General features: G+C 37.0%; 1 protein-coding gene across 4 annotated transcripts in view; it reads left to right on the forward strand.

Annotated features, from left to right (window-relative positions):
- The window catches only part of TRIM37 (tripartite motif containing 37), a 135,721-nt gene that overhangs the window by 53,619 nt on the left and 54,222 nt on the right, over positions 1–27,880 (forward strand). For all 4 annotated transcript variants that reach the window (XM_082705899.1, XM_082705898.1, XM_082705897.1 and 1 more), the window contains exons 13-18: positions 5,195–5,374; positions 9,930–10,044; positions 11,176–11,394; positions 13,156–13,292; positions 18,499–18,584; positions 27,601–27,795. In XM_082705899.1, the coding sequence (XP_082562025.1) occupies positions 5,195–5,374; positions 9,930–10,044; positions 11,176–11,394; positions 13,156–13,292; positions 18,499–18,584; positions 27,601–27,795 (932 nt within the window). The remainder of the gene's footprint in view (positions 1–5,194; positions 5,375–9,929; positions 10,045–11,175; positions 11,395–13,155; positions 13,293–18,498; positions 18,585–27,600; positions 27,796–27,880) is intronic.

The raw sequence follows: 27,880 nt of genomic DNA on the forward strand, positions 1-27,880 counted from the left end.
TTTATCAGGAGAGTCTTGAAGTATTAGAAAGCTTTTTAAGCTCATGTAACACATACAAATTGTTCAGAATTATGATTTTTTTATTTGAAAGCTTGTGTTTTGTCAACCTGTGTATCGACAGCCAATACTGGCAGTTTTTTTTCCTTAATTAATTTGGTCCAGAAAATATATCTACAGCTGAATAACCATTGTTTGTTTTTCTTTCATTTGATGTTTCACCAAAAAAATGTGGCTAATGAACTTGCAACTCAGTTATTTCCCCAAGATTGCTATTGTACATCACTATGCAGAACAAGTACTTTATGTATAGCGTTTCCCATTTTGTGATACCAAGAGTTGAGGTTTAATAACAGTTAACAATTGTATTGTATCATCAAAGGCATTCCTGAGAGACACTGGCATTTTTTTCCCTGTCTGAAAGTGTGTAGCACTGAATAATATAATGACTACTGGTACTTTTTTTTTTTTTTTTTTTAATTTATTTGACAGAGGGAGAGAGCAAGCTAAGGCTGGGGGAGTGGCAGGGAGGGGAGAAGCAGGCTCCCCACTGAGGAAGGAGGCTGAGCCTCCTGGGATCATGACCTGAGCCTAAGGCAACCGCTTAACTGACTGAGCCACCCAGGCACCCCACTACTGGGACATCTTTAACTACCATTCTTCTGTACCATTAGTGCAAATGTCCACATGAAAGGGACAAACAACTTAATATTACGATAATGGTTTTGACATTTTGGATCCCTAAAAGGATCATACAGGAACTGACCGCCAGGGGTACACGAACTATACTTAAACAACCTCTGGCATAGACTAACCTTAATGCAGAATATTCTTGCCACTACTGGTGAGTCAAATTATGAGTAATGTTAGTAATACGGGAAGAAAATTGGAAATATGTTTTACTTATAGCTCTGCTCCAGATGTCTTATATGATCTGAAACAGTGGACTCACCTGTATTGTTGTCATAGTAGCTAACTGCTAAATATATACTTTGCACCAAGCACTGTGTTTTACATAACTCACTTTGCTTTACCATATTGTGAGCTATAGGTTATATTATTAGTCCCATTTCACAGATGGTAATACAGTGATGGTTTAGTTAAATTATTCACTCAAGATCAGCATTGTTCAGCAGCAGTCTGTTTAACCAGATTTTTGGGGGGCGGGGTATCTCTGTATAGTTAAGTACTGGGCTCCGTTTGATTCTCTCAAATCAGCCGTTTTGGTTGGAAGGTGTTTGATTACGGGCAGAATTATAAGAATCTCAGTGACTGCAGGATTTTGTTCACGTCCCTGTTGCTACCATTAAATATTGGGCTTTTCCTTGTCTCTTGATTAAGTTATTTCTTGATCTACCTCTGTTTCTTGTTTTAGGAAGTTTCTCCTTTTTGTCTTACTGATAATGTAGATTTTGTGATAGTTTTGTTGCCTTTGGTACTGATTTCATCTCTGTTCTTTTATTGTTGACCATATACACTACAGGAACTTAAATTTTACATGGTCTTGCAAACACCATAACATTATCAATGAAAATGAAGTATTACTCAGGAGAATAAGGTTGAATAAAGATTAAGATTTGTATATTTGGGGACACCTGGGTAGCTCAGTTGGTTAAGCAGCTGCCTTCGGCTTGGGTCGTGATCCCAGCGTCCTGGGATCGAGTCCCACATCGGGCTCCTTGCTCAGCAGGGAGCCTGCTTCTCCCTCTGCCTCTGCCTGACATTCTGTCTGCCTGTGCTCGCTCTCTCCCCCGCCCTCTGATAAATAAATAAAATCTTAAAAAAAAAAAAAAGATTTGTATATTTGTTAGATATTATCTAACTACCTCAGTGAGACCTTTCTATTCTGGTAAAATGACATTATCTCTTAATTCTCTTTAACACTTCAGTAAGCCTAGAGAAGAGTTTGAGTACCTCTTCATTAATATTAAAATGTCATTTAATTTTGGAATTTTAGAGTTGAACAGTAGTTTAACTGCCAAAATATGGAATAAGATCTTAAATCGTTGTGTCATTATCTAGTAGATTTTAATATCATCTGGGATGCTGCAGAGGTACTCTCATAATTTCATTATGCTTAAGTATCTTTCTAACACACACACAGGTGTGTGTTAGCATACACATATATAGGCCTTCGGAGAAAATTTGCATATGAGTGACATTCTGGAATTGACTTTTAACTGTCTTTGCGGAGTGCCTTGTTTTAGACTAAGAGGGGAATTTCTTTGAGTTGCTTAAAGAAAGTGTTGAACTTTCCCTGAGAGAGTAAATGTAATAATACTAAAATTTTTAAGTTAACAGTTGTCATATTTATTTGGATCTTCGGTTTGATAGAAGGAAAGAATTTAAGTTGGAATATTCAAATTTAGGGTTTTAGTTCTATCTAAGATTGGAGTTGAGATGCTTTGTAACTAATTTAACTTGGATTAATTCCCACATTTGTTAGAAACATGGGTCTGTATCTGTTATGATTTCAAAGAACTAATGCCAGTAAAAGAATGATCTTTTTTCAAACATTATATGGTTTTTTATACAAAGTGACTTTTCACTTTTAAACTCTTAATCTGTTTCGATTCTGGATATATTTGACAACTTGCATTAATGTGTCTCCCCCCAACACACACAGATTTTCGATATTCTTGATTGTTTGTGTTTTGAGTTTTTCACTACTCATTTTAAAAATAAAAGTAAAAAGTTAATTTTTTAGGGGTGAAATTTACATAACACATAGTTAACCATTTAAAAATATACAATTCAGTGGAATTTAGTTTATTTACATTACAGGGTCTTTAGTTTCAGAATGTTTTTATCACCCCAGAACACTCCATACCCATTAAGTAAACAATCCCTATTCCTTTCTCCTCCTATACGAGATAACTACAACTCCTTTTTTTTCCTGTGTGTTTTCCTATTCTAAATTTTTCATATAAAAGATCCTACAATGGGACCTTTGTGTTTGGCTTCTATTTACTTAGCATGGTGTTTTCAAGTTTCACCCATGTAAAGCATATACCAGAACTTCATTCTTTTATATGACTGAATAATATCCCATTTTATGTATATACTTTTTTACCTATTCATCTGTTGATGGACAGTTTGCGTTGTATCCAACTTTTGGCTGTTATGAATAATCCTGCAGTAAAGGTTTCATATGGACATATGTTTTTCTTTCTTTTGAATGTACCTAGTTGTAGAATTGATGGGTTATATGGTAATTTTGTATTTTTAACATTTTGGGGGAACTGCCAAGCTTTTGCACAGTGGCTATACAATTCTGTGTTCCTACCAGCAACGTATGAGAGTTCATATTTCTTCACATCCTCACCAACACTTAATAATTTTCCATTTTTAATTGTATTTTAGAGACATCCCAGTGAGTATGAAGTGGTATCTCATTGTGGTTTTGATTTGCATTTCCTTAATGATCAATGAAGTTGAGAGTCTTTTCATGTGCTTATTGACCATTACATATCTTTGGAGAAATGTTTATTCAGGTCCATTGCCCATTTTTAAATGGGGTTGCTTTCTTTTTGTTGTTGAGTTATAGGAATTCTTTATATATTTTGAATGCTTAAACCATTATCAGATGGTTTGTAGGATTTGACAGTAGTTTCTCCCATTTTCTAGGTTTGTCCTTCTACTTTCTCAATGTCCTTTGATGTATAGTGTTTTAAATTTTTGTAAAGTTCAAGTTATCTGTTTTGCCATTTGTTGTTCATACTTTTGGAATCAAATCTGTGAATGCATTGCCAAATTCGGTCAGTTCATGAAGATTTACCCCTGTGTTTTCTTCTGAGAGCTTTGTAGTTGTAAGCCCTTAATATTTGGTCATTGGTCCATTTTGAGTTTAATTAATTACTTAATTAATTTATTTGGCAGTCAGAGATCACAAGTAGGCAGAGAGGCAGGCAGAGAGAGGGGTTGGGGGGTAAGCAGGCTCCTTGCTGAGCACAGAGCCTGATAGGACTCAATCCCAGAACCCTGGGATCATGACCTGAGCTGAAGACGGGGGCCTTAACCCACTGAACCACCGAGTCGCCCCTTGAGTTAATTTTTGTATATGGAATTAGTTAAGGGCTTTTTTGCATGTGGCTATCCAGTTTTCTCAGCACCTTTTTTGTCGAGGAGACGTTTTCTTTCCCATTGAATGATCTTAGCATCCTTGTCAAAAACAATTGTTCATGGATGTTGGGGTTTATTTCTGGATGTTTAATGGTACCTTTTATACTACAGAGCTAGCTTCATGACTTCCTTAAAATTAAAGTGAACAAAATATCACAACTTACATATTGGTTAGTTCTTTGTGCCATCAATCTTGATAATGTATTGTGAATGATATTAATATAAAAATCATTTGACAGTACTTAAATTCTTACATCTGACATTTATAGGTAAAGAGCTGCAGTTTTTTTACTTACTTTTGCCAGCAGAAATAGCAGGTTGTAAGCTTTTGTGTTTTTCTTTTAAAAATGTGTCTCCACCAAAAAGGAAAGCTTTATGACTTTCAAGTGTTCCTTCTGGTTATCTTTATTTTTTTCATTTTTTTGTCTTCTTTAAATAAGAGTGCTTTCTTAATAAAAATGAGTTTGAAGACATTGGAGTTTAATGTAATAAAAGTTACAGAAATCTGAGTATATTGGATTTCTCAGTGTATACTTGTTTTCAGTTAGAAAATTTTGTAGTCTTGAATTTCTTTTTTTTTAATTTTTTTATTTTTGTCTTGAATTTCTGAGCACAATTAATTCAAACTTGAATTGGAATAATATAGTATTTTAAAATTTATTATTTACTTTATAATCGCATGGGGATGAACCTTAGTGGAAATGGCAGAATATTTATATGTGAGGAAATACAGGTAATGAATACATGGAAAAATATATAGCTTTGCTAAAACAAAAGTAACTTTGAAAGTACTGTTTTATATAAAATTTATTTATTTTTGAGGTAGTACTTGACCTGCTATATTAGTAAACATTTTTAAAAGGAAATAAGGACCTAGTGCCAATCATGTTGTGGTAGCCCATTTACAAAACTGGGTCTTTATAAATGATACAGTCATTTCTGAAAGAAAAGTGACTGTACATATCAATAAGTTTCTTCTCAGGTAATAACTTAATGACCTACTTAATGTTTTGATATGTCTGTCTTCTCTTCTTGTTTGTTAACTCTGTATTAATAGTTTGTTTTTCAATTTTAGATACGAATATCGTGTAGAGATGGTTCATCAGTCCTGCAATGATCCTACCAAAAATATCATTCGAGAATTTGCATCTGACTTTGAAGTTGGAGAGTGCTGGGGTTATAATAGATTTTTCCGTTTAGATTTACTTGCAAATGAAGGATACTTGAATCGACAAAATGATACAGTGATTTTAAGGTATTAAGAAACATTTGATATTGTTTTTATCATGCGGTAATAATGGCATCAGAACTTTATTTTAGAGCTTATTTATTTGGGGTGCTTAGATGGCTCAGCTGGTTAAGCATCTGACTCTTGATTTTGGCTCAGGTCATGATCTCTGGGTTGTGAGATCAAGCCCCACCCAGGGTGGATCCTGCTTAGGACCCGCCCTCCCCCTCTGTCCCTTCCTGACTACTCAACCATGTGCATGTGTTTTAGCTGTCTCAAAAAAGTTTATTCATTTAACAGATGAATATTGAAATTTATACTAACTATAATCTTATTATGTTTATTTTTTTGTTTTGTTTTGTTTTAAAGATTTTATTTATTTATTTGACAGAGAGAGATCACAAGTAGGCAGAGAGGCAGGCAGAGAGAGAGAGAGGAGGAAGCAGGCTCCCTGCTAAGCAGAGAGCCGGATGTGGAACTCCATCCCAGGACCCTGAGATCATGACCTGAGCCGAAGGCAGCGGCTTAACCCACTGAGCCACCCAGGCGCCCAATCTTACTATGTTTTTAATATTTTATTTCAGAAGCCCTGTGTAGTTAGTAATATAATTTGGAAATGTGTTTGACATTTAGTTAGTGAACTTCTGTCAACCTTAGCATTTGGAAATACAAAAATAAGGATCAAGTGCTTATTTTTTTCACTTGACATTATATATTTGCGTGACTGGTTTTACAAGCTTAAACTCACAAAAGAATTTTCAGTTCTTTCTAGATAACAGCAAATTAAAAGTAGGGAAATAGAGATGAAAATTGCTGAAAACAAACTAAGTGATAGTAGTTGGGGTATTATTTGCAATAAAGGACAATGTAAATGCGAACTATAAAACCACAACAGCCCTGTTTAATGTTGTATCCTTTATAAGTCAGACATTTTAGAACATCATCCATGATATTTTATTTATTTATTTTTAAGATTTTATTTATTTGACAGATCACAAGTAGGCAAAGAGGCAGGTGGGGTGGGGGTGGTGAGCAGTCTCCCTGCTGAGCAGAGAGCCCTATGCAGGGCTCAATCACAGGACCCTGAGATCATGACCTGAGCTGAAGGCAGAGGCTTTAACCCATTGAGCCACCACGATGCCCCCATTACATGATATTTTAATCTGGATGATGAAAATGAGAACTTGAGTATTAAAAAAGTAGATCCAATTATGTTTTGAGCAGTGTTTTAATAGTTTTGAGTTACTATCAAAACAATTTTCAAAGCTATTTTCCTTGGAAGTGATTGATCTACTCTTAAATTTCTCTTATTCTGAGCTCTTTGGTTTAGAGGGTGGTGTATGAGTTGCTGTTATATTAAACTTTATTAGTGTGTGTTCTTCATAACCTTTCTGGGAGAATAAAGAAGTGAAAAAAGATTATTGCATTTTCAGTGTAGAAAAAAAAGATTGATGTTTTTGTCTTTGGGGGAATTATTTTAATTCCGTTTTATAACCTTTCAGGGTTTTTGTATTTTTAAAAATTATTTGCCAAAAAAATAATTTGTTGCTATTCCACACTTTCCCTGTAGAGAGGATTGCAAAATTATTCAACCATCACTTTGACCAAATACCAAAGTCTTAGTCCTCCCCATATTGGAGTCATACTAATGTGAATCTTTTGGTGGTAATCTGTGTGATAGTTTCCCTTTTTTAACTCAGTGTAGCCCAACTTCTAGTCTCTATTTTTAAGCCGTCCTTATTTATAACAAAACTTTTCCTACTAGACTTGAATATTAGGACAGGAACAGAGTCCTGTTTTGATGTTTTATTATTGCTTATTCAGCAACATTGACTGAGTCTGTGCTTGGCACTGGGTTAATATTAAGAATAAGGCATCGATTTTATTCTCAGGGAACTCAAGATAAATTGTGCAGATAAAACCATTTATTCTGGAGCGCCTGGGTGGCTCAGTGGGTTAAGACTCTGCCTTCGGCTCAGGTCATGATCTCAGGGTCCTGGGATTTAGCCCTGCATCAGGCTCTCTGCTCAGCAGGGAGCCTGCTTCCCTCTCTCTCTCTGCCTACTTTTGATCTCTCTCTCTGTCAAATAAATAAAATCTTTAAAAAACAAAACAAAACAAAAAAGCCTATTTATTCTACAAGATAGTGCTAAAATAGCAGTAGAAAATAAATTGCTATAGGATTTGTGGAGAGGAGGCTCTGAATTATCTTATTACTCATAATATTTATTTAATGAGAGATTGCTGAAAATTTAAGTCTCAATTTAAGATTCTCATGGAATTTTATATGTACTTACTAGAAAGTTAATAAAGGGTGCCTGGGTGGCTCAGTCAGTTAGGTGTCCCAACTCTTGATTTCAGCTTATGTCTTGATCTCAGGGTCATGAGTTCAAGCCTCGGGTTGGGTTCCACACTGGATATGGAGTGTATTTTATTTTTTAAAATTTTTTTATTTTTTAAAGATTTTATTTATTTGACAGAGATATCGAGAGAAGGAACACAATCAGGGGAGTGGGAGAGGGAGAAGCAGGCCCCCCACAGAACAGCGAACCTGATCCAGGGCTCAATCCCAGGACCCCGGGATCATGACCCAAGCCAAAGGCAGACGCTTAATGACTGAGCCACCCAGGCACCCCTGGAGTGTACTTTTTTTTTTTTTTTTTTTTAAGATTTTATTTATTGGGGCACTTGGGTGGCTCAGTGGGTTGAGCCTCTGCCTTCAGCTCAGGTCATGATCTCAGGGTCCTGGGATCGAGCCCCACATCGGGCTCTCTGCTCAGCAGGGAGCCTGCTTCCCCCTCTCTCACTGCCTACTTGTGGTCTCTGTCTGTCAAATAAATAAATAAAATCTTAAAAAAAATAAAAGACTTTATTTATTTATTTGACAGAGAGAGATCACAAGTAGGCAGAGAGGCAGGCAGAGAGCCAACCCACTGAGCCACCCAGGTGCCCCTGGAGTATACTTTAAAAAACAAAAAAAAACAGGGACTCCTGGATGGCTCAGTCCATTAAGCATCTTCCTTTGGCACAAGTCATGATCCCAGGCTCTTGGGATCAAGTCCCACATTGGGCTCTGGGCTTCAGCCAGGTGCCTGCTTCTCCCTCTGTGTGCTCTACTTGCCACTCCCCCTACTTGTGCTCTGTCTCTCTCTCTCTTTCTCTCTCTTTCTGACAAATAATTAAGTAAGTTAAGGTTTTTCTGTAACTATATATAAATGAGTATGTATTTTATTCTCCTTTTGTTAAATCAGAAAGTTAAGGAATGTTACCTCATGCTTGCATTTGTTTTAATGACCCACTAATGTTTAGAATTGACTATAGTTCATTAGTCATTCAAAGATAATGTCCTCGTGAAAATCTTACCAATGGACACTGACTGGGCAGCATCCCCTTAGGGTATTGGTTGAGTGAATAATCTCTGTCCTCCAGTGCATGAGTGTCTTTGCCTGAACATCATTATCCACTGCAGATAACTCTAGATGATGGTCAGTAGACTCCTATACTAGCTAGTAAAATCCTACAAAAAATGGAATGATATTTAACATAAGGGTGGCAAGACTGGAAAGATGATTTGTAGGTTTCCAAGTTAGTTTTGCTTTATGGGACTCTTCCACTCTTTAGAAACCTCTTTGCATATTGCTATAGATTTTTCTACTATGAATAGACTCAGGTTCACTTTTCTGACATAGGTATAGGGTTTTTTGCATTAGTAAGTACCTGGGTTTTAAAAGTACAGATAAGGCATCCCCTTTGTGTCCCCTCCCTTCTTGGGAGGTTTGTACTCTCACTTTGCTATTGCTCAATAAACCTTGTTTCACTGTCCACCAAAAAATACATAAATACAAAGGAAAATAAAGATAACTCTGAATAGATTGAGATGCTATTATTTATCTATTAAAATCCTTTAATATACTTGTTTTTTTCCCTGACCCAAGCTGCAATATGCCATATTGTGATGGAGAGCTGATTTTAAGCTGCTATCTGGAGGGGATAGGAATATAGGTTATTTAGAGCATGCAACTCATTGAGGGACAGTAAAGCAGTTCCACATAGTTGACCCTTTAAGGGACTTTTTTGTTTTCTGCTGGGGAGGAAGAAATACAGGAGCATGAGATGAAAGTACGAAAGAAAAAGAGCAGTCTAAAACAGACTTTGCCTATTTTTGTCTGGGTTTGACCTAAGTAAGAAAGGGGGAAAGAAAGCATTAGCTTCCTCTTTCCTGCATGGCATGGTCTTCTTCCCAACTCATGATCAACATGGTATTTGATCTAGATTATTATAATAAATATGCTTTAGTAGTTTGGGAGTTTACTAATAATGTATAGTGTTACTTCTTTAGAAAAGGGTATTTTGTGTTTAGACAACTGACCTAAAGATAAGTTTTCAGGATGTTATGTCATTATAATTTGTAAACTATATGTATAAATAATACCAGCAGCTCTGAGTTCATGTTGAATTTTAGCATTGTAATCAAATAAACTTAAAATTATAATTTTTATAAAATTTATAGTTACAGATTCAGTGCTTGGTTAATAATATTTTACTTTTTGGATCATGTTTCATGTGCAGCTTTTCTTTTAAGGTTTCAGGTTCGTTCACCAACTTTCTTTCAAAAATGCCGGGACCAGCATTGGTATATTACTCAATTGGAAGCTGCACAAACCAGCTACATCCAACAAATAAATAACCTTAAAGAGGTAACCAAAAGGGGCACTTGGGTGGCTCAGTGGGTTAAAGCCTCTCTCTTTGGCTCAGGTCATGATCCCAGGGTCCTGGAATCGAGCCTTGCATCAGGGTCTCTGCTTGGAGAGGAGCCTGCTTCCCACCCCCCGCACCTGCTCCTGCCTGCCTCTCTGCCTACTTGTGATCTCTGTCAAATAAATAAATAAATAATCTTAAAAAAAAAAAAAGGTAACCAAAAAACATATGAGTTTAGTGTTTTATATTTATAGTCTTACTGGCATGTTACACTTGTGATTAGATTTTGGATATTCCTCTTTTGTAATTTTGTAGAAAAGTCCAGTTACCTTATTCTCCATCTACATACCACCTTTGAGCCTCTAATTTTGCACTCTTAGTTCAATTAGCCACTAGCCACGTGTGGCTGTGTGAACTTAATTAAAATTAAATATCAGTTCTTTGGTTGCACTATCCACATTTTAAGTGCTTGTATTGGGCATTGCAGGTATATTACATTTTTATCATTGTATAAAGCTACATTTTGGACAGTGCTGCTCTCATTTGAGGTAAACTTCTTATGTTTCTCAGTGATTTGAATCTTTCTCTTTTCCATGCTATCTTGAATTTAAAGGATTCTAAGCTATCGAAAAGTTGAAAATTATCCTATCTTGAATTTTCACTGTTGCTGAATTGAGCCCTGGGGAGGATCAGACAAGGAATTTTTATCTTATAGTGGTAAACTAAATTATATAAGGAATGTTTCTTTCTGCCAGTGGAAATTGAAATGGAGTGGAAGGATGGGAGTGCTGAGAAAGGTTAATAGATGAGGGAGGAAAGTATGAATGAGTACATACTTGGAGAAAGTTTCAGGATAAGTATATTGTTTAAAACTGCTCGTACTTACTGTACAGTTTGCTATTGTATATGTAACTTAGACTAGATATGAAAAGCAAAATGAGAATAAAGTGGGGGGCAGGGTTTTTTTGTCATAGATTTTTCTATAAAACTAGGAGGGATTGAGAGAGATGGTTTGATAAATGGTTTTAGGACATCTGGATATATATTTTTTTACCTAAAATGTTTTTACTGTGCCATTGAAACACTGCTTTTGACTCATGTTTGTTTGTGCTGTTATTGTTTATTTTAAGAGACTTACTATTGAGTTGTCTCGAACTCAGAAATCAAGAGATTTGTCACCACCAGATAATCATCTTAGCCCCCAAAATGATGATACTCCTGAGACACGTGCTAAGAAGTCTGTGTCATGCACTGATATGCTTCTCCAGGATGGTCCTACTACAGCTGCTACAAGAGAGGTCAAAGAGGATGAAGAAGAGGAAGAGAAGATTCAGAATGAAGATTATCATGTAAGAGGCGCCTGGGTGGCTCAGTGGGTGAAGCATCTTGTCTGTTGACTTTGGCTCAGGTCATGATCTTAGGGGGTCAGATAGAGCCCCACATTGGGCTCTGTTTAGAGGGGAGTCTGCTTAAGATTCTTTTTCTCCTCTCCCTCTGTTCCTGCCCCCACTCTCATGCTCTCTGTCTCTAAGAATAAATAAATAAATAAATCCTAAGTTAAAAAAATTATCATGTAATAATAAGACTTGTTTTAGATTCATTTTGTGTTTTATAAGAGAAATAAGATCATGATTTCCAATATAGAGTATATAAGTACTCTATACTTTAATGCATTAGTGTACTAAAAGTCATGTCCATTTGTTTTCATTACTAGTGTATGCTCTTCTGTAAATAGTAATAAGTCAGAAGTTGTTGAATCAAAGTGTTGCACAGTTCTACAATTTATTGTAGAAAAGTATACATTCTACAAAATAAACTGATGTACATTCTGGAAACTATATGAATAGTGGAATTAAAAAATGCATTCTATTTCCATTCACTAAAACTAGTAAAGTACCTTAGTTTTGCATATGTACGTAGCATGATTTAGGATATCGGAGATATCCCAGTTTTATCCCAACTAAGCCATAACCAGAATAAAAATTCAAGAAGTAATTATTACTGTTTAAAATCAGACAGTGATGCAAAAACAAGGTGTTTTTTGGTTTGTTTTATTTTTATAATTGTTATTTTTAAGATGGGAGATTTCAAGTGCGTATTAAAATGAAGGAGCCAGTGAGGAGAGAGGTAAGGTTAAGGTACTGACAAGACAAACTATTTAAGGAGATAGATAAGGGTAGTTGGAGTGGAGTGCTGAAGTGAAGCAGTTAACCTTTGACAGGATGAATTAAAGGAATAGTGAGATTTGCAGGTAGGGCAGCTAAAATTTGGGGGTATTTACACTTACTAACTGATAGGTTTTTCTGTGCAGATAGGTGATAGTTTTACGATGTCCTTGAGGATATCTGAGGTTAGACATAAATAGAGGAGTGATGGTTTGAAATGTTACCTGTGAAGAGCATTACTGGCAGCTCACAAGGAATATATGAAGCATTTCCAGGGACATTGAAGGCCTAGCTGAAAATGGTAGCAGTAAGTTATTAGTGGAATCAGGTATTGTGTGGTTTTCCCTAAAGGGCTCAGCTTCCTCTGCACAGGAGCAGAGAGTTCTGATGATTACATCCTTCTTCAGGGCTTGGTCCATCAGCTGGATCTGTCAGAGGCAGGCCCCTGGCCAGGACAGCCTCTGCCATTAAAAGATGGCGCCTGGCTAGTTGCCAGGTTAGGATTGCCTCGTGAGACTAAGCAGAACGCCCAAAGAGGAAGTAAACAGCATTGGTTGCTAGCGAAGTTGTTTGTTTAGGTGCACAGCCTGATTCGCTCCCTCCTGTACCCTGCTCGCTGATTGGTCACGTAAGCGTATATAAGTGTGTAGACTTGCGGAAATAAGGAGAGAGAAGATGCATCTGAACTGGGGATTCTTTTTTTTTTTTTTTTTTTTTAAGATTTTATTTGTTTATTTGACAGACAGAGATTACAAGTAGACAGAGAGGCAGGCAGAGAGAGAGAGAGAGGGAAGCAGGCTCCCTGCTGAGCAGAGAGCCCGATGCGGGACTCGATCCCAGGACCCTGGGATCTTGTCGTCCTTGCGGCCGAGGGCGATATGGATCAGATGATCAACTGAGTAAAACTAATTGAGATGGAAGTCTTGTTTCTTTGCCTTGATTTAGCATGAACTCTCTGATGGAGATCTGGATCTGGATCTTGTTGGGGAAGACGAAGTGAATCACCTTGATGGCAGCAGTTCCTCTGCCAGTTCCACAGCAACAAGTAACACAGAAGAAAATGACATTGATGAAGAAACTATGTGAGTGTCTCCCCTTAACTACCACTACAAAGCATCTAAATGGTAATGAAGCATGTTAACTTAATTAGGCCTTAAAGTGGGGATATTCAGCATTTTTACTTGCTATTAAGTATCATATAAAGAAGGAGCTTGAATGAAAGACAGTTTCTTTCCTCTCATCTCTGGATTCCAAAATGAGATTTAGTTTTTTCATTTTATTTTTAATTTTGAAATTCTGTATTTAGGAAAAGTCAAAAAATATTAAATAACAGTTCCCATATTCCCTTTGCCCAGATTAACTCCCCAAATGTTAATATTCTGTTGTATTCCTCTTTTCTCTATTTTTTTTTTTTTTTTTTGGTTAGACTTTCAAGATAAGGTAAATATACTTTTCACTGTGTACTCCCTAAAAAGAACTGTGTTTTTATGTAACTAAAGTATAGTTATCAAAATCGGAATTAACATTGATATAATGCTATAATCTACGATCATTTAAAGATTTGCCATTGTTTTCCTTTGTCTGGTCTAGGATCCAATCCAGCATCACTTGTTGCTTTTAGTTAAATTCCATTAGTCTTAATCTTCTTTAATCTGGGTCACTTAATCTTTATTTTTTTCATCTTTTGTTTATGACTTTGACACTTCTGAGAAAGAGCAGTTATTTTGCAGGAAGTCCCTCAATTTGGGAGTACTCTGAATGTTTCCTCACAATGAAATTTAGGTTATGCACTTCAGGTAGGAATACTGGAGAAGTGATGATAGAGCCTTTTCAGAGGTTCATACAAGGGAGTAGCAGGAGAGTACATGTCTTTCATTTGTCCCATTACAATTGACTAATTTAGATTACTTGGGTAAGCTAATGTCTGCCGGATTTCTCTACAAATTACTAAATTTTTCACTTTGTAATTAAGAAATATCCTGTGGGGACATATTTTTTGAGACTGTAAATATCTCCCTCCCTCCCATTACCTGTTTCACTCATTCTCCACCCCCCAACTCTCCCCTCTGGTAAACGTCAGTTTGTTCTCTATAGTTAAGACTCTTTCTTGGTTTGTCTCTCTCTCTTCTATTTTTTCCCCCTTCCTCGATTATTTTCTTTCTTAAATCCAACATATGAGTGAAATCACATGATATTTGTTTGTCTGACTTAGCATTATTCTCTCTACCTTCATCCATGTTGTTTGAAATTACAAAATTTCCTTCTTTTTATGGCTAAATAATATTCCATTGTGTGTGTGTGTGTGTGTGTACCACATTTTCTTCATCCATCAGTGGACACTTGGGATGCTTCTGTATCTTGGCTGTTGTAAATAATGCTGCTATAAATATTAGGGATGCATGTATCCCTTTAAATTAATGTTTTTGTATTATTCTTTGGGTCAATACCCAGTAGTGTAATTGCTGGATCATAGGGTAGTTCTACCTTTAACATCTGAGGAACCTCCATACTGTTTTCCACAGTGGCTGCACCAGTTTGCAGTTTGCATTCCCATCAACAGTGCATGAAGATTCCCTTTTCCTTACATCCTTACCTTCTGTTGTTTCTTGAGGGTTGTTGTTTTTTTTTTAAGATTTTATTTATTTATTTGAGAGAGAGAGACAGCGAGAGAGAGCATGAGAAGAGGAGAAGATCAGAGAGAGAAGCAAACTCCCTGTGGACCTGGGAACCCGATGAGGGACTCGATCCCAGGACTCTGGGATCATGACCTGAGCTGAAGGCATTTGCTCAACCAACTGAGCCACCCAGGCGCCCCTGTTTCTTGAGTTTTTGATTTTAGCCATTCTGACAGGTGTGAAGTGATGTCTCATTGTGGTTTTGATTTTCATTTCCCTGATGATGAGTGATATTGAACAACTTTTCAATGTGTTTTTTGGCCATGTGTATGTCCACATTTGGAGAAATGTGTGTTCATGTCTTCTGCCCATTTTTAAATTTGATTATTTTTTGGATGTTGATTTTGATTAATTCTTTATGGATTCTGGATACTAGCCCTTTATCCAGTATGTCATTTGCAGATTTCTTCTCCCATTCCGTCAGTTGCCTTTTAGTTTTATTTATTGTTTTCTTCCAAAAGCTTTTTAATTTGATGTACTCCTAGTAGTTTATCTTTTGTTTCCCTTGCCTCAGGAGACTGACCGATCTAGAAAAATATTGCATTGGCTGATGTCAAAGAAGTTACTGTCTTCTCTTCCAGGATTTTTATGGTTTCAGGTCTCACATATAGGTTTTTAATACACTTTGAATTTATTTTTTGTGTATAGTGTAAGAAAGTGGTCCAGTTGCATTCTTTTGTTGCTGTCCAGTTTTCCCAACAGCACCATTTGTTGAAGAGCTGTTTTTTCCCATTGGATATTCTTTCCTGCTTTGTCGAAGATTAAATGACCATATATTTATTAACCCATTATTTCTGGGTTTTCTGTTCTGTTCCATTGATCTATGTATCTGTTTTTGTACCAGTACCATACTGTTTTGATTACTACAACTTTATAATATAACTTAAGTCTAGAATTGTGATGCCTCCAGCTTTGCTTTCTTTTTCAAGATTGCTTTGGCTATTTGGGGTCTTTTGTGGTTCCATACAAATTTTAGGATTTTTCTAGTTCTGTGAAAAATGCTACTGGTATTTTGATTGCTTTGAGTAGTATAGACACTTTAACAGTATTTGTTCTTCCAATCCATGAGCATGAAATATCTTTGCATTTCTTAGTGTCATCTTCAGTTTTCTTCCTCCGTGTTTTATAGTTTTCAGAGAATAGGTCTTTCATCTCTTTGGTTAGGTTTATACCTAGTTCTCTTATTATTTTAGGGGCAATTAAAAATGGAATTATTTTCTTAGAAATTTCTATTTCTGCTGCCTCAATATTAGCATATAGAAATGCAGCAGATTTCTCTGTATTAACTTTGTGTCCTTCAGCTTTATTGAATTCATTACTTCTAATTTTTTTTTTTGCTGGAATAAGATTTTCTGTGTATTGTTTATGTCTGTGTATTGTTTATGTCATTTGCAAATGGTGACAGTTTAACATTTTCCTTACCAGTTTGGATGCCTTTTATTTCTTTTTATCATCTGATTGCTATGGCTAGGACTATGAGAGTGGGTATCCTTGTTTTGTTCTTGACCTTTGGGGAAGGGCTTTCAATTTTTCCCCATCAAGTATGATGTTAGCTGTGGGATTTTCAGATACGACCTTAACTTTGTTGAAGTATGTTCCCTCTATACCCACTTTCTTGAGGGTTTTTATCCTGAATGGTTGATGTACTTTCCCTAGTATTTTTTTTGTGTCTATTGAAATGGTTATGTTTCTTTCTTTCTTTCTTTTTTTTTTAATTTAAAAGATTTTATTTATATATTTGACAGAGAGAGATCACAAGTAGGCAGAGAGGCAGCCAGAGAGAGAAGGGGAAGAAGGCTCCCTGCTGAGTGGAGAGTCCAATGCAGGGCTTGATCCCAGAACCCTGGGATCATGACCCAACCCGAAGGCAGAGGCTTGACCCACTGAGCCACCCAGGTGCCCCTAAATGGTAGTATTTATTATCCTTTTTCTTATTGGTGTGTTGTATCACATTGATTGACTTGCCTGGTACCCAGAAAAAAAAATCCCACTTGATTGTTGTGAGTGATTTTTTAATGTATTGTTGGACTCGGTTTGCTAGTATTATGTTGAAGATTTTTCCATCTGTGTTCATTAGAGTTACTGGCCTTGCATTTGTGTTCATTAGAGTTGCTGGCCCGTGGGTTTTTTTTTTAAAGATTTATTTTATTATAGAGCATGCATGCTTGAGGGGCAGGGAGAGAATCTTCAAGCAGAATCTCCATTGAGTGCAGAGCCAGATGTGGTTAGTGCTGCATCTCAGGACCACTGAGATCATGACCCAAGCTGAAACCAAGAGTCATGCTGAAACCATTAGAGGCAGACCGATTATGCCACCCAGGCACCCTCTCTCATTCTTTTTTTTTTGTGGTGTCTTTATCTGGTTTTGGTATCAGGGTAATGATGACCTCATTGAATGAATTTGGAAGTTTTCCTTCCTTTTCTATTTTTGGAATAGATTGAGAAGTGTAGGTATATTAACTCTTTAAAATGTTTGATATAATTCACCTGTGAAGCCATTTAGTCCTAGTCTTTCATTTGTTGGGAATTTTTTGATTATGATTCAGTTTCTTGCTGATAATCAGTCTTCATATTTTCTGTTTCTTTCTGTTTTGGTAGATTATATGTTTCTAGGGATTTATCCATTTCTTCTTGGTTGCTCAATTTGTTGGCATATGGCTTTTCATAATATTTTCTTATAATTGTGTTTATGTGGTGTTTATTGTTATTTTTCTTCTCTCATTTGTAATTTTAAAATTTTATGTATGTGTGTATGTATGTATTTATTTTAAGTAGGTTCCTTGCCTAACATGGGGCTTGAGGTGACAACCTGGGGATCAAGAGTTGGTGTGAACTACCACTTGAACCAGCCAGTTGCCCGTTGTGATTTTATTTATTTCGGGCATTTTTCTCTTGATTTCTATGATTAGAGGAGGGATACAAACCATAAGAGACTCTTAATCTCAGAAAACAAACTGAGGGGGGGCTCCATCTCAGGACGCTGAGATCATGACCTGAGCCGAAGGCAGATACTTAACTGACTGAACCACCCAGATAGTATTTAATCATATTTAGTAATTTGATCTTTTTTTTTAACCTTAAAATGTAGTTTTTAAGCCTAATTTCTTACCATTAAGTTCAAATTCTTTGAAGCTATAATTTCTTTTGCTTAGTGGTTCTCAGATTTTCTATTTTAAAAACTAAATCTTGTCAACCTTAGTATTTTTGAAAGGTAGTTTGAACATGAACTTTACCTATACATGTGATAGAGACAAAAGTCTTTTTCCTCATTTTTGTACTGAGAAGTATATCCTCTCTCATTTCACAGGAGAAAGCTATGCACTATTGTTTTAAGATTTTATTTATTTATTTAACAGAGAGACAGCAAGAGAGAGAGAACACATTCAGAGGGAGTGGGAGAGGGAGAAGCAGGCTCCCCACTGAATAGGAAGCCTGATTCGGGGCTTGATCCCAGGACCCTGGGATCATGACCTGAGCTGAAGGCAGATGCTTAATGACTGAGCCATCCAGGCGCCCCAGCTATGCACTACTGTTAAAAAAAATTCATTGAGGTGTGACAGATAATGTTAATTGTCCTTACTCTGTAGGAATGATGAATTTTGTATATTCTTAGGTCTGGAGAAAATGATGTGGAATACAACAACATGGAATTAGAAGAGGGAGAACTTATGGAAGATGCAGCTGCTGTAGGACCATCAGGTACAGAGGCCAAGATGCACCAGCTTGCATCTCCTCTTTTCTCTTCTCTAATTGTATCGTATTTTAATATATGGCAGCCACTGCTCTACGTGGCTCATGGTATTGGAAGTGCTATGTATACTATATATATTGTGTGTGTGCGTGTGTGTGTGTGTGTGTGTGTGTGTCTGTATATATCTTAGAGTGTATTTGAAACAGTAATAATAGCTAACATTGGTAAGTATTCTTATGTACCAGGCATTGTGCAAAGGCACTTCATGTGTACCTTATCTCATTAACTCACCACATTCTGTAAGATAGATTTTAATATTACCTGCTTTTTATAGCCACAGACTGTAGAGAATTTAAACAACTTGCTGTCATTCACAATTTAGTAAATGAAAGAGAGGGATTAGAATTTGGGGTTTATCTAAATCCAAAGCCCGTGGTCTTCTCTACGATCATACACTATCCTTTTATGATATATGTCTTGTTTGTATATCTAATTTGACTATAGAATAATCTGAAAAGATTTATGGAATATGACTTAAAAAGGACTTTTTTTTTTTAAAGATTCATTTATTAGAGAGAATGTGTGTGCACAGCATGCAGTGAGAATGGGCAGAGGGAAAGGGGAGAGAATCCCAAGCAGACTTTCTACTGAGCACAGAGCTCGACATGGGGCCCAATCCCAATGATCCCGAGATTATGATCCAGCCGAAATCAAGAGTCAGCTGCTTAACCGACTGAGGCACCCAGGTGCCCCCACAGAGGGCCTTTTGAGAGCTCATCTTATGCGTGGAATAAACTTGGGATTTAATTGTCTAGATCACATACATAGTTGTTGGTAGAGCCAGTCTAGAACTTCACATCATCTTTTTCTTGGACTGTTTTTTTTTTTTTTTTTTTTTTTTTTTTTCTTTTTTTGCCTGACCACACTGCTTCTGCTCCTCTTGGGGTGAAGTGACTCAAATAGTGTGTGTTTCTTTTGTGTTCTTGGATCTGTTTTTTTAAGATTTTACTTTTTTTTTTTTTTAAAGATTTTATTTATTTATTTGAGAGAGAGAGACAGTGAGAGAGAGCATGAGCGAGGAGAAGGTCAGAGGGAGAAGCAGACTCCCCATGGAGCTGGGAGCCCGATGTGGGATTCGATCCGGGAACTCCAGGATCATGACCTGAGCCAAAGGCAGTCGTCCAACCAACTGAGCCACCCAGGCATCCCAAGATTTTACTTTTTTATTTGACCGAGAGCAAGCACAAGTAGGGGGAACAGCAGGCAGAGGGGAAGGAGAAACAGGCTCCTTGCTGAGCAGGGAATTTGATGAGGGGCTCAATCCTAGGACCCTGGGATCATGACCTGAGCCAAAGGCAGATGCCCAATCACTGAGCCACCCAGGCACCCCATGGTCCCATTTATTTAAAAGTGTAAATTCTTGGCTGGAAGCATTAAAAGCTAGCATTGTACTGCTTCTACTTTATTGATGTTGCCCTTGGTACAAACACTGGCATATTCTGTAGCATGTTTGGATCACTGAAGATCTCTTAAACATTAGTCTTCAGCATTTCAACTTCCACCCGTACTTTGTACTCTTCCTACTCCTCACTTTACTCTAGGTGATCTCATTTATGCTCGTATTTCAATTCTGTCTATATATTGATTACTCTCCAAGTTCTATCTCTAGCCTTTATTTTTCTCATGACTTTCAGACCCATGTAGCAGTCTGGTTTTGATGTTCTTAGACTCAGCATCTCACAAACAGAAGTCATTATATTTTTATGCCATCCTGCCTGTCATTAATAGCTTGTCATCTTAGTAGTTGATAGTGTTGATAGTGTTACACATTCTTTATCTTTTCCTCTCGCTCAGACTCTGCCTTTAATACATTACCCAAATCACTTCTCGGCCTTTTGGCTAAGATAAGTCTAATACATTACCCAAATCTGTTGATTCTGCCTTCTAAACAGTGCATGAATTCTTTTGTTACTTCCCATTCCTATGCCATTCCTAGTCTAGACCACTGTCTTTCAAAAGAGCCCCCTATCTGGATTCCTTGTATCCATTATTGTTCTCTTCCATTCTGTTTCCCACAACATGAGTTCAGTTGAATTGTATTTTTCCTTCAAATTTGTATCTGTTCATGTCACTTCTCTATTTTTTTAAAGATATTTTTAATTATTTGACAGAGACACAGTGAGAGAGGGAACACGAGCAGGGGTAGCAGGAGAGGGAGAAGCAGGCTTCCCGCTGAGCAAGGAGCCTGACCTTGATGCGGGACTCAATCCCAGAACCCTGAGATCATGACTCAAACTGAGGGGAGATGCTTAATGACTGAGCCACCTAGCTGCCCCTCACTTCTCTACTTTAAAATTCTTTATTGGATTCCATTTACTTGCTAATTCCAAACTTGCTAATGGTACAGAAAACCTTTCATACGGTGGCTCCTACTCAATTCTTTAGCTTTACCTCTCTTAGTCATTTTTTTAGCCTGGAGGAAAGAAATATGCTTCCTTTCAAATGTGCTTTCTGAAATGTTCCTTCTATCTTCTCATGCTGGACATAGTCAACTCCTGTTTCTTCTTCAACTTAGTTATATTTTATTCCTGGAAGCCATTCTCAATTGTGTGTCCTGCATATCTTTTTCTGCTCTCTCAAATTAACCTATTATAATATATATTAATACTACAATTGCTTATTTAGCTGTCCATTTTCCCTTTTCTTGCTGAGCTCCATGAAGCTCTGTGGCAAGAAATAATCCTCATCTTGTTATATGTTAAAACTGGAAGGTCCATTTCAAGCCTGTTGTGATTTATATTTCAGAACCATACTATCATCTTAAGAATTATATCAATTAAGATGTTAAGTTGCCCATTAAATAGAAGATCTTTCTTACAGGGAGTCTAGGTATGAAGTAAAATAATATTTACTTAATTTCATTGTATACATTGTATTAAGTAAGGCTATAACTTAAAATAACGATGATTCAGGTTCCTCTTTTCTCAGGAATTGCTTATTCAGTTGTTTTTGTTTTGTTACAAGAGATCATTCTAAATAAAAAGTATCATTCTGTTTGTTTGTTTTTAAGATTTTATTTATTTATTTGACAGAGAAATTGAGAAAGCAAGCACAAGCAGGGAGAGCAGCAAAGGGACAGGGAGAAGCCTGCTCCCTGCCGATCAGAGAGCCCAATGTGGGCCTCGATCCCAGGATGCTGGGATCATGACCTGAGCCGAAGGCAGATACTTAACCACCTAAGCCACCCAGGCACCCGCAACAAGTATCTTTAGCTAGTTGACCAATGAATAGAAAACATCTATTTTATATTTGCCTCGCATGTGTGATTTATGAAACATCTTAAAACTTGAGAACTAAAAGATTCTAGCAATATAGCACACTTGTAAATTGACAGTGTCTAGGTTATTACAACATTTGTTACTTATTTCAGATTAAAGTTTTTTTTTTTTTTTTTTTTTAAGATTTTGTTTATTTATTTGTTAGAGAGAGAGAACACAAGTAGGGGGAGTGGCAGGCAGAGAGAGAAGCAGGCTCTTTGCTGAGCAGGGAGCTCAGTGTGAGACTTGATCCCATGACCCTAGGATCCTGATCTGAGCCAAAGTCAGATGCTTAACTGACTGAGCCACCTAGGCATCCCTTAGGTTAAGGATTTTTAAGGTCACTTAATCCAGTAGTGTTTAATGAATGCCCATTAGATATCAGGCATTGAGTTCCCTGGGATTAGGAGATGAATGAGCACCATCTCCAAAATGAGAGTGTGGCACTAGTCATTAACAGACTTTGTGATTATAAATATAAATACAGGGTGACTCCAAAAATAGAACAGCTTATTAGGAATGGGTGAAAAAGGCTTTAGAAAGGGAGTGATGCTTGATTTTGTTCTTGAAAGAAGAGCTAAGAGTTCATTAGAGGAACAGGGAAATAATGAGATAAGAGAGCAAAGATATTCCAGGGAAAAGATGCAACATTGTTCTTTTTGGAAACTTCAAATATTTGAGTCTTTATGTGGGGGCAGGCTGATGTGAGATTGGTAAGCAAGAAGCAGAATCAGGGGCGCCTGGGTGGCTCAGTGGGTTAAGCCTCTGCCTTCGGCTCAGGTCATGATCTCAGGGTCCTGGGATCGAGCCCCGCATCGGGCTCTCTGCTCAGCAGGGAGCCTGCTTCCTCCTCTCTCTCTCTCTGCCTGCCTCTCTGTCTACTTGTGATTTCTGTCTGTCAAAAAAATAAATCTTAAAAAAAAAAAAAAACCCTTATTTAAAAAAAAAAAAGAAGCAGAATCAGATATGGGCTTTATTCTGTGGAGTCATTAAAGGTCTTTTTAAAAGACCCTTTAGAAATATGGTCAGATTTAGTTACAAAGTGGAAGATGAATTAAATGACAAGACCAGTTAGAAAACTACTAAAATGTTTCAGAAGGGAAAATTATGAGGTCCTACCTAAGATAAGGCAAGAGAAGTAGGGATGGAGATGAAATTTGTTGAAAGATGTTCAATAGCAGAATTTATAGGACTTGGGAATCCAACTCGAAGGGATGAATTTGGTGATATGTGGGGATGATTCCTTAAGGTTTCTCGGTTAGACTGTGCCCCCTTATATAAGATAGTCCAGGAGCAGAATATAATATATTCGGTTTAATCAGTGTTGATTTTGAGACCCGTGGGACATTTATGTGTTGACCTCAGACTCATAATATCTAACTGCTTAGAAGATCCCAGGTGCATAGTCTGTTCTAGAAAGATGCATTGATTTTTTTCTTTCAAAAAACATAACTTTGGGGCACCTGTGTGGCTCAGTCGTTGGGCACCTGCCTTCATCTTGGGTCGTGATCCCGTGGTCCTGGGATTGAGCCCCATATTGGGCTCCAGGCTAGACTGAGAGCCTGCTTCTCCTTTTCCCTCTGCCTGCTGCTCTGTCTACTTGTGCTCTCTCTCTGTCAAACAAACAGATAAAATCTTTTTAAAAACAAAACTTTTATTAATCAGAACAAATTAAAAGTTTCTAAAACAGGCAAACCATAAGAGACTCTTAATCTCACAAAACAGAGGGTTGCTGGGGACAAGGGGCTAGGGAGAGAGGGTGGTGGGTTATGGACATTGGGAAGGGTATGGTGAGTGCTGTGAAGTGTGTAAACCTGGTGATTCACAGACCAGTACCCCTGGGGCTAATAATACATTATATGTTAATAAAAAACTTTAAGAGTTTCTAAAACACTTTCTATAATATATAAAAATCTTTTATAAATCAATAAGAAAAAGATAAGACTACCTCCTAGGGGAATTAAAAAAAAAGGACAAAAGACTGGAATAGACACCTCACAGAAGAATCTATCCAGATGGTCAGCGCACATTTTAAAAAAGTACTTAACCTCTTTTATCTGAGAAATGCAGATTGATGATGTGTCCCATTGTGGATCTCTTGAGTTGATTTGTCTTACGTAGAATTTGTTGAGCTGAGCTTCTTGGATGTGTTAGATTAATATTTTTCATCATATGTTGGAAATTTTCAACCATTTTTCTTTCATCTGTATTTTTTCTCTTTGCTCTTCCGCAATTCCCATTATATGTATTTTGGTACATTTGACGAGATCCCACAGATCTCAAAGACTCTTCATTTTTCTTTATTATTTCAGGAAGTACCAAATAAAAATCTATTAAGATACCATTGTATACCCACTATAGCAGGTAATATATAAAAATATTTTTTAAACTGGCAGTACTAAATGTTGCAAGCATGTAGAGAGATGGAAACTCTTGTACCTTGCCAGTGGGAATGAAAATTGGTACCACTGCTTTGGAAAATGGTTGGACAATATGTGTTAAAATTGAACATACACACATACTTTTGTGTGAGGCAAGGCTTGCCGGTAGATTTTTACAAAAGTATCATTCTTTTTTAGGTGTTGTCCTTGTGTGGATGTATGTGTGTTTTTTAATTTAAGAAAAGTGAATGTAATTTATAACAAAGGAAAAGATGTGAAAAAGCTGATTTAGGACTAGACTGTGTAGAACCTTGAATGTCATGCTACTGCATACAGGCACTGTGATAAAATGAAGAACTTGGGTAGATCAGTGTAACATTTTAGTTGGGGCTTGGTTCAGGAGGCAGGGAACCTGTCACTGATTCGTTTGCTTTTTTTATGAGGTGTTTTGTATTGTTTTCATATGACCTTGCTGTCAAGAGCAGTTTATCTACTTAGAATTTCGGTAGCTTTAAAGTAGCAGCTAAAAACTAGAAGCAACCTAAATTCTTTCCACATAGAATAAAGAAATGGGGATATATTCATATATTGGGATGCCACACAGCAATAATGAAAATGAATGAACTACATACAGCAGTGTAGATGAATCTCATGATGTTGAACAAAGAAACAGAATATTAGAGCGCATACTGTATCTTTCATTTATATAAAGTTCAAAACCAGGCAAAATTATGGTATTTAACTCAGGATGAAGGTTACCTTTGGAGAGAAAGGTTTGTGAGCAATTTTAGGAGACATGGGGATTTGGGGGTACTATTACTTTGTGAGCATTTATTAGATTGTATACTTAGACCTACACAACACACCCAGAATGATGGCAATATCCGCTCTGAGAAAGGGAAATGGAAATAGATGCGCAAGTCTTTGATGTGGGAGGGAGGGCGTAGCTAAAGGGCCTACAACACAAATGAAAGGAGTTTTTGTTTGCTGGTGAAAGTAAGGCCTGGGAGAGCCCTGAGAAATGGGAAGAATGCTTGTGTTTAATGGGTCCATTTAATGTGGAAAAAATGGGACAACTTCTATTTCTAAAGAAGAATCAGATACCAGGCAATAGATACAGTACATGGGGCTACTGAGTAGCTTACTGTCCAGTTAGAACCACCTGGGCAGCTTTTTAGAAGATCCTGGTTCCCACTCCAGTAATCTTACTCAGGCATCTGTGGTGGAGCTAGCAATTTGTAATGTTTAAAACTCCTCTCAAATGCAGCCTGAATTGGAAACTTCCTAGTAAAGAAAAAGGGTTAAGACAGTGTCAGGGTGAAGAAGGGATAGTTTTCTGCCTTTTTCTTCTCTTTCCTTTCTTTCTTTTTTTTAAAGAATTTAGCTTTTTCTTGAATACATTAAAGTGGTTTAGTCAGACCAAAGCCCATGTCGTAATCGGACTCCTCAGATTCTTCTTTTCTTTGCTTCCACTTTCTTTTTTTTCCCGTCTATCCACAACTATATTTTATTCTTGTTGCAGATAACTTTTTATTGGTTTTATTTTTATTCTAGTTCTTTGCTTTGTTTTTCTTTTCCTCAGCTGGGGCAGCAGCAATAGAGGGGCCAGGACCTCCTGGTGTCCACCAGCCCCTAAGTTTCAGATGAGGTTCCTTGTATTGACATTGGCCAAGGCCTTTGCAAACAAGCCTGGCCAGAAGGGTTCAGCATTTATACCAGATGTTTTAATGAGGACATTGATCTTATCCTCCATGACTGTCACCTTGTCATCATTGGCTGGTTGAGTGCTAAGTACAAGCAGGTGAGCTCCTGAGATGGAGGCTGTGGTGCAGGTGAACACTGAGTGGCACTGAAAAGCGTGATGCTAGTCACCAAATGAAGTGAGTGCCTAACTCCAGTGTGGCCTTCCTTGGATGCACTGAGCATTTGTAGCAGTTGAGGAAAAGGGGAGTTTTCTGCTAAGTTTTTTTTTTTTAATTAATTAATTTATTTTTTATTAAATTGATTTATTTATTTTCAGAAAAACTATTCATTATTTTTTTCACCACACACAGTGCTTTATGCAATCCGTGCCCTCTATAATACCCACCATCTGGTACCCCAACCTCCCAACCCCCGCTACTTCAAATCTCTCAGATTGTTTTTCAGAGTCCATAGACTCTGCTAAGTTTTAAAAGGAGTTGCAGGGGGTACCAAATCTGGAAAGAAAAATTTGCAATGGGATGATATCCTCAGAAGAGGAAGAAATTGGAAAAGGTGAGGGTATGAATATAGATGAAACACATATAAGTAAATAATTGGCTTGAAGCTTCTGAATAATTAGAATTTTTCTCCTAAGTTTTTTAGATCTCTTTGAAACACTCATGAATAGGCAGAACCTGATTATTTTGTGTTATTTTTATATTATCTATTTTAAGACTTTGTTGCATATAACATTTTTAAATTTAGGTTTCTTTAGAATCTATTTAAATAATTTTACTGAAGGAGGTCACCTTAACCACCACTTCCAAACCTAATATTTACTAGATATTGTACTAGGCACTGGAAAAAAGTCGAATATTTTCTTTAGCTTAAGGAGCTTAGTCTACTATTGGTGATACAGATATGACATTGCTCACAGGTGTCTATCTTGTCCATCAGTTTCAGTCTGAAAACTCCACAAGAAGATTACTGTTTTGGTGTCTAGTTCCTAGGGATTTGTGATATCATGAAGATTTGTCTTTCTTTCAAGATGGTGTCTAGTTCCTAGGGATTTGTGATATCATGAAGATTTGTCTTTCTTTCAAGACCACTGGATTATAGGACATACTCTCCTTTTCTTACTCTCATCTTTCATATATGCTTTTTTTTTTTTAATTTTTTTTTTTAAGATTTTATTTATTTATTTGGCAGAGAGGCAGGCAGAGAGAGAGAGAAGGAAGCAGGCTCCCTGCTGAGCAGAGAGCCCGATGCGAGGCTCGATCCCAGGACCCTGGGATCATGACCCGAGCCAAAGGCAGCGGCTTAACCCACTGAGCCACCCAGGCGCCCCCATATATGCTTTTTATTATAAAAAAAAAAACCAACTTTTTATTTCTAGGGCTAAGGATGGTGTTGAGGGTTCCTTCTGATTTCTGGGTAGTAATGAGGCCAGTGCTTAGTCACTATGCTTGTGTTCACCTCTCTGGCAATCTTGTTTCTCCTTTCTGCTTCTCATCAATGTGACATACCATCTTCTAAAAGATAGGTCCATAGACAAGTATCCAAACAACACGAATCAATTTACTTTTTCTTTTAATTGTGCAGATATGTAGCATGCATTTTCTACATCTCTGTTTCTTTTGCAGGTAGTAACCATGGCTACGTGGGTGCCAGCAGCAGAATGTCAAGAAGAGCACATTTATGCTCTGCTGCTACCAGTAGTTTATTAGACATTGATCCATTAATTTTAATACATTTGTTGGACCTTAAGGACCGGAGTAGTATGGAAAATTTGTGGGGCTTACAGCCTCGCCCACCTGCTTCACTTTTGCCGCCCACAGGTAAAATACTAACAATAAGTTTACTTTTTTCTGTGATTCTTCAGAAGAATTCTTGATTTTAATCCAAGTGTCTCATTTAAATGTT

The sequence above is a fragment of the Mustela nivalis genome (genome assembly GCF_964662115.1).
Source record: "Mustela nivalis genome assembly, chromosome: 17".
In the NCBI taxonomy this organism is placed as follows: Eukaryota; Metazoa; Chordata; class Mammalia; order Carnivora; family Mustelidae; genus Mustela; species Mustela nivalis.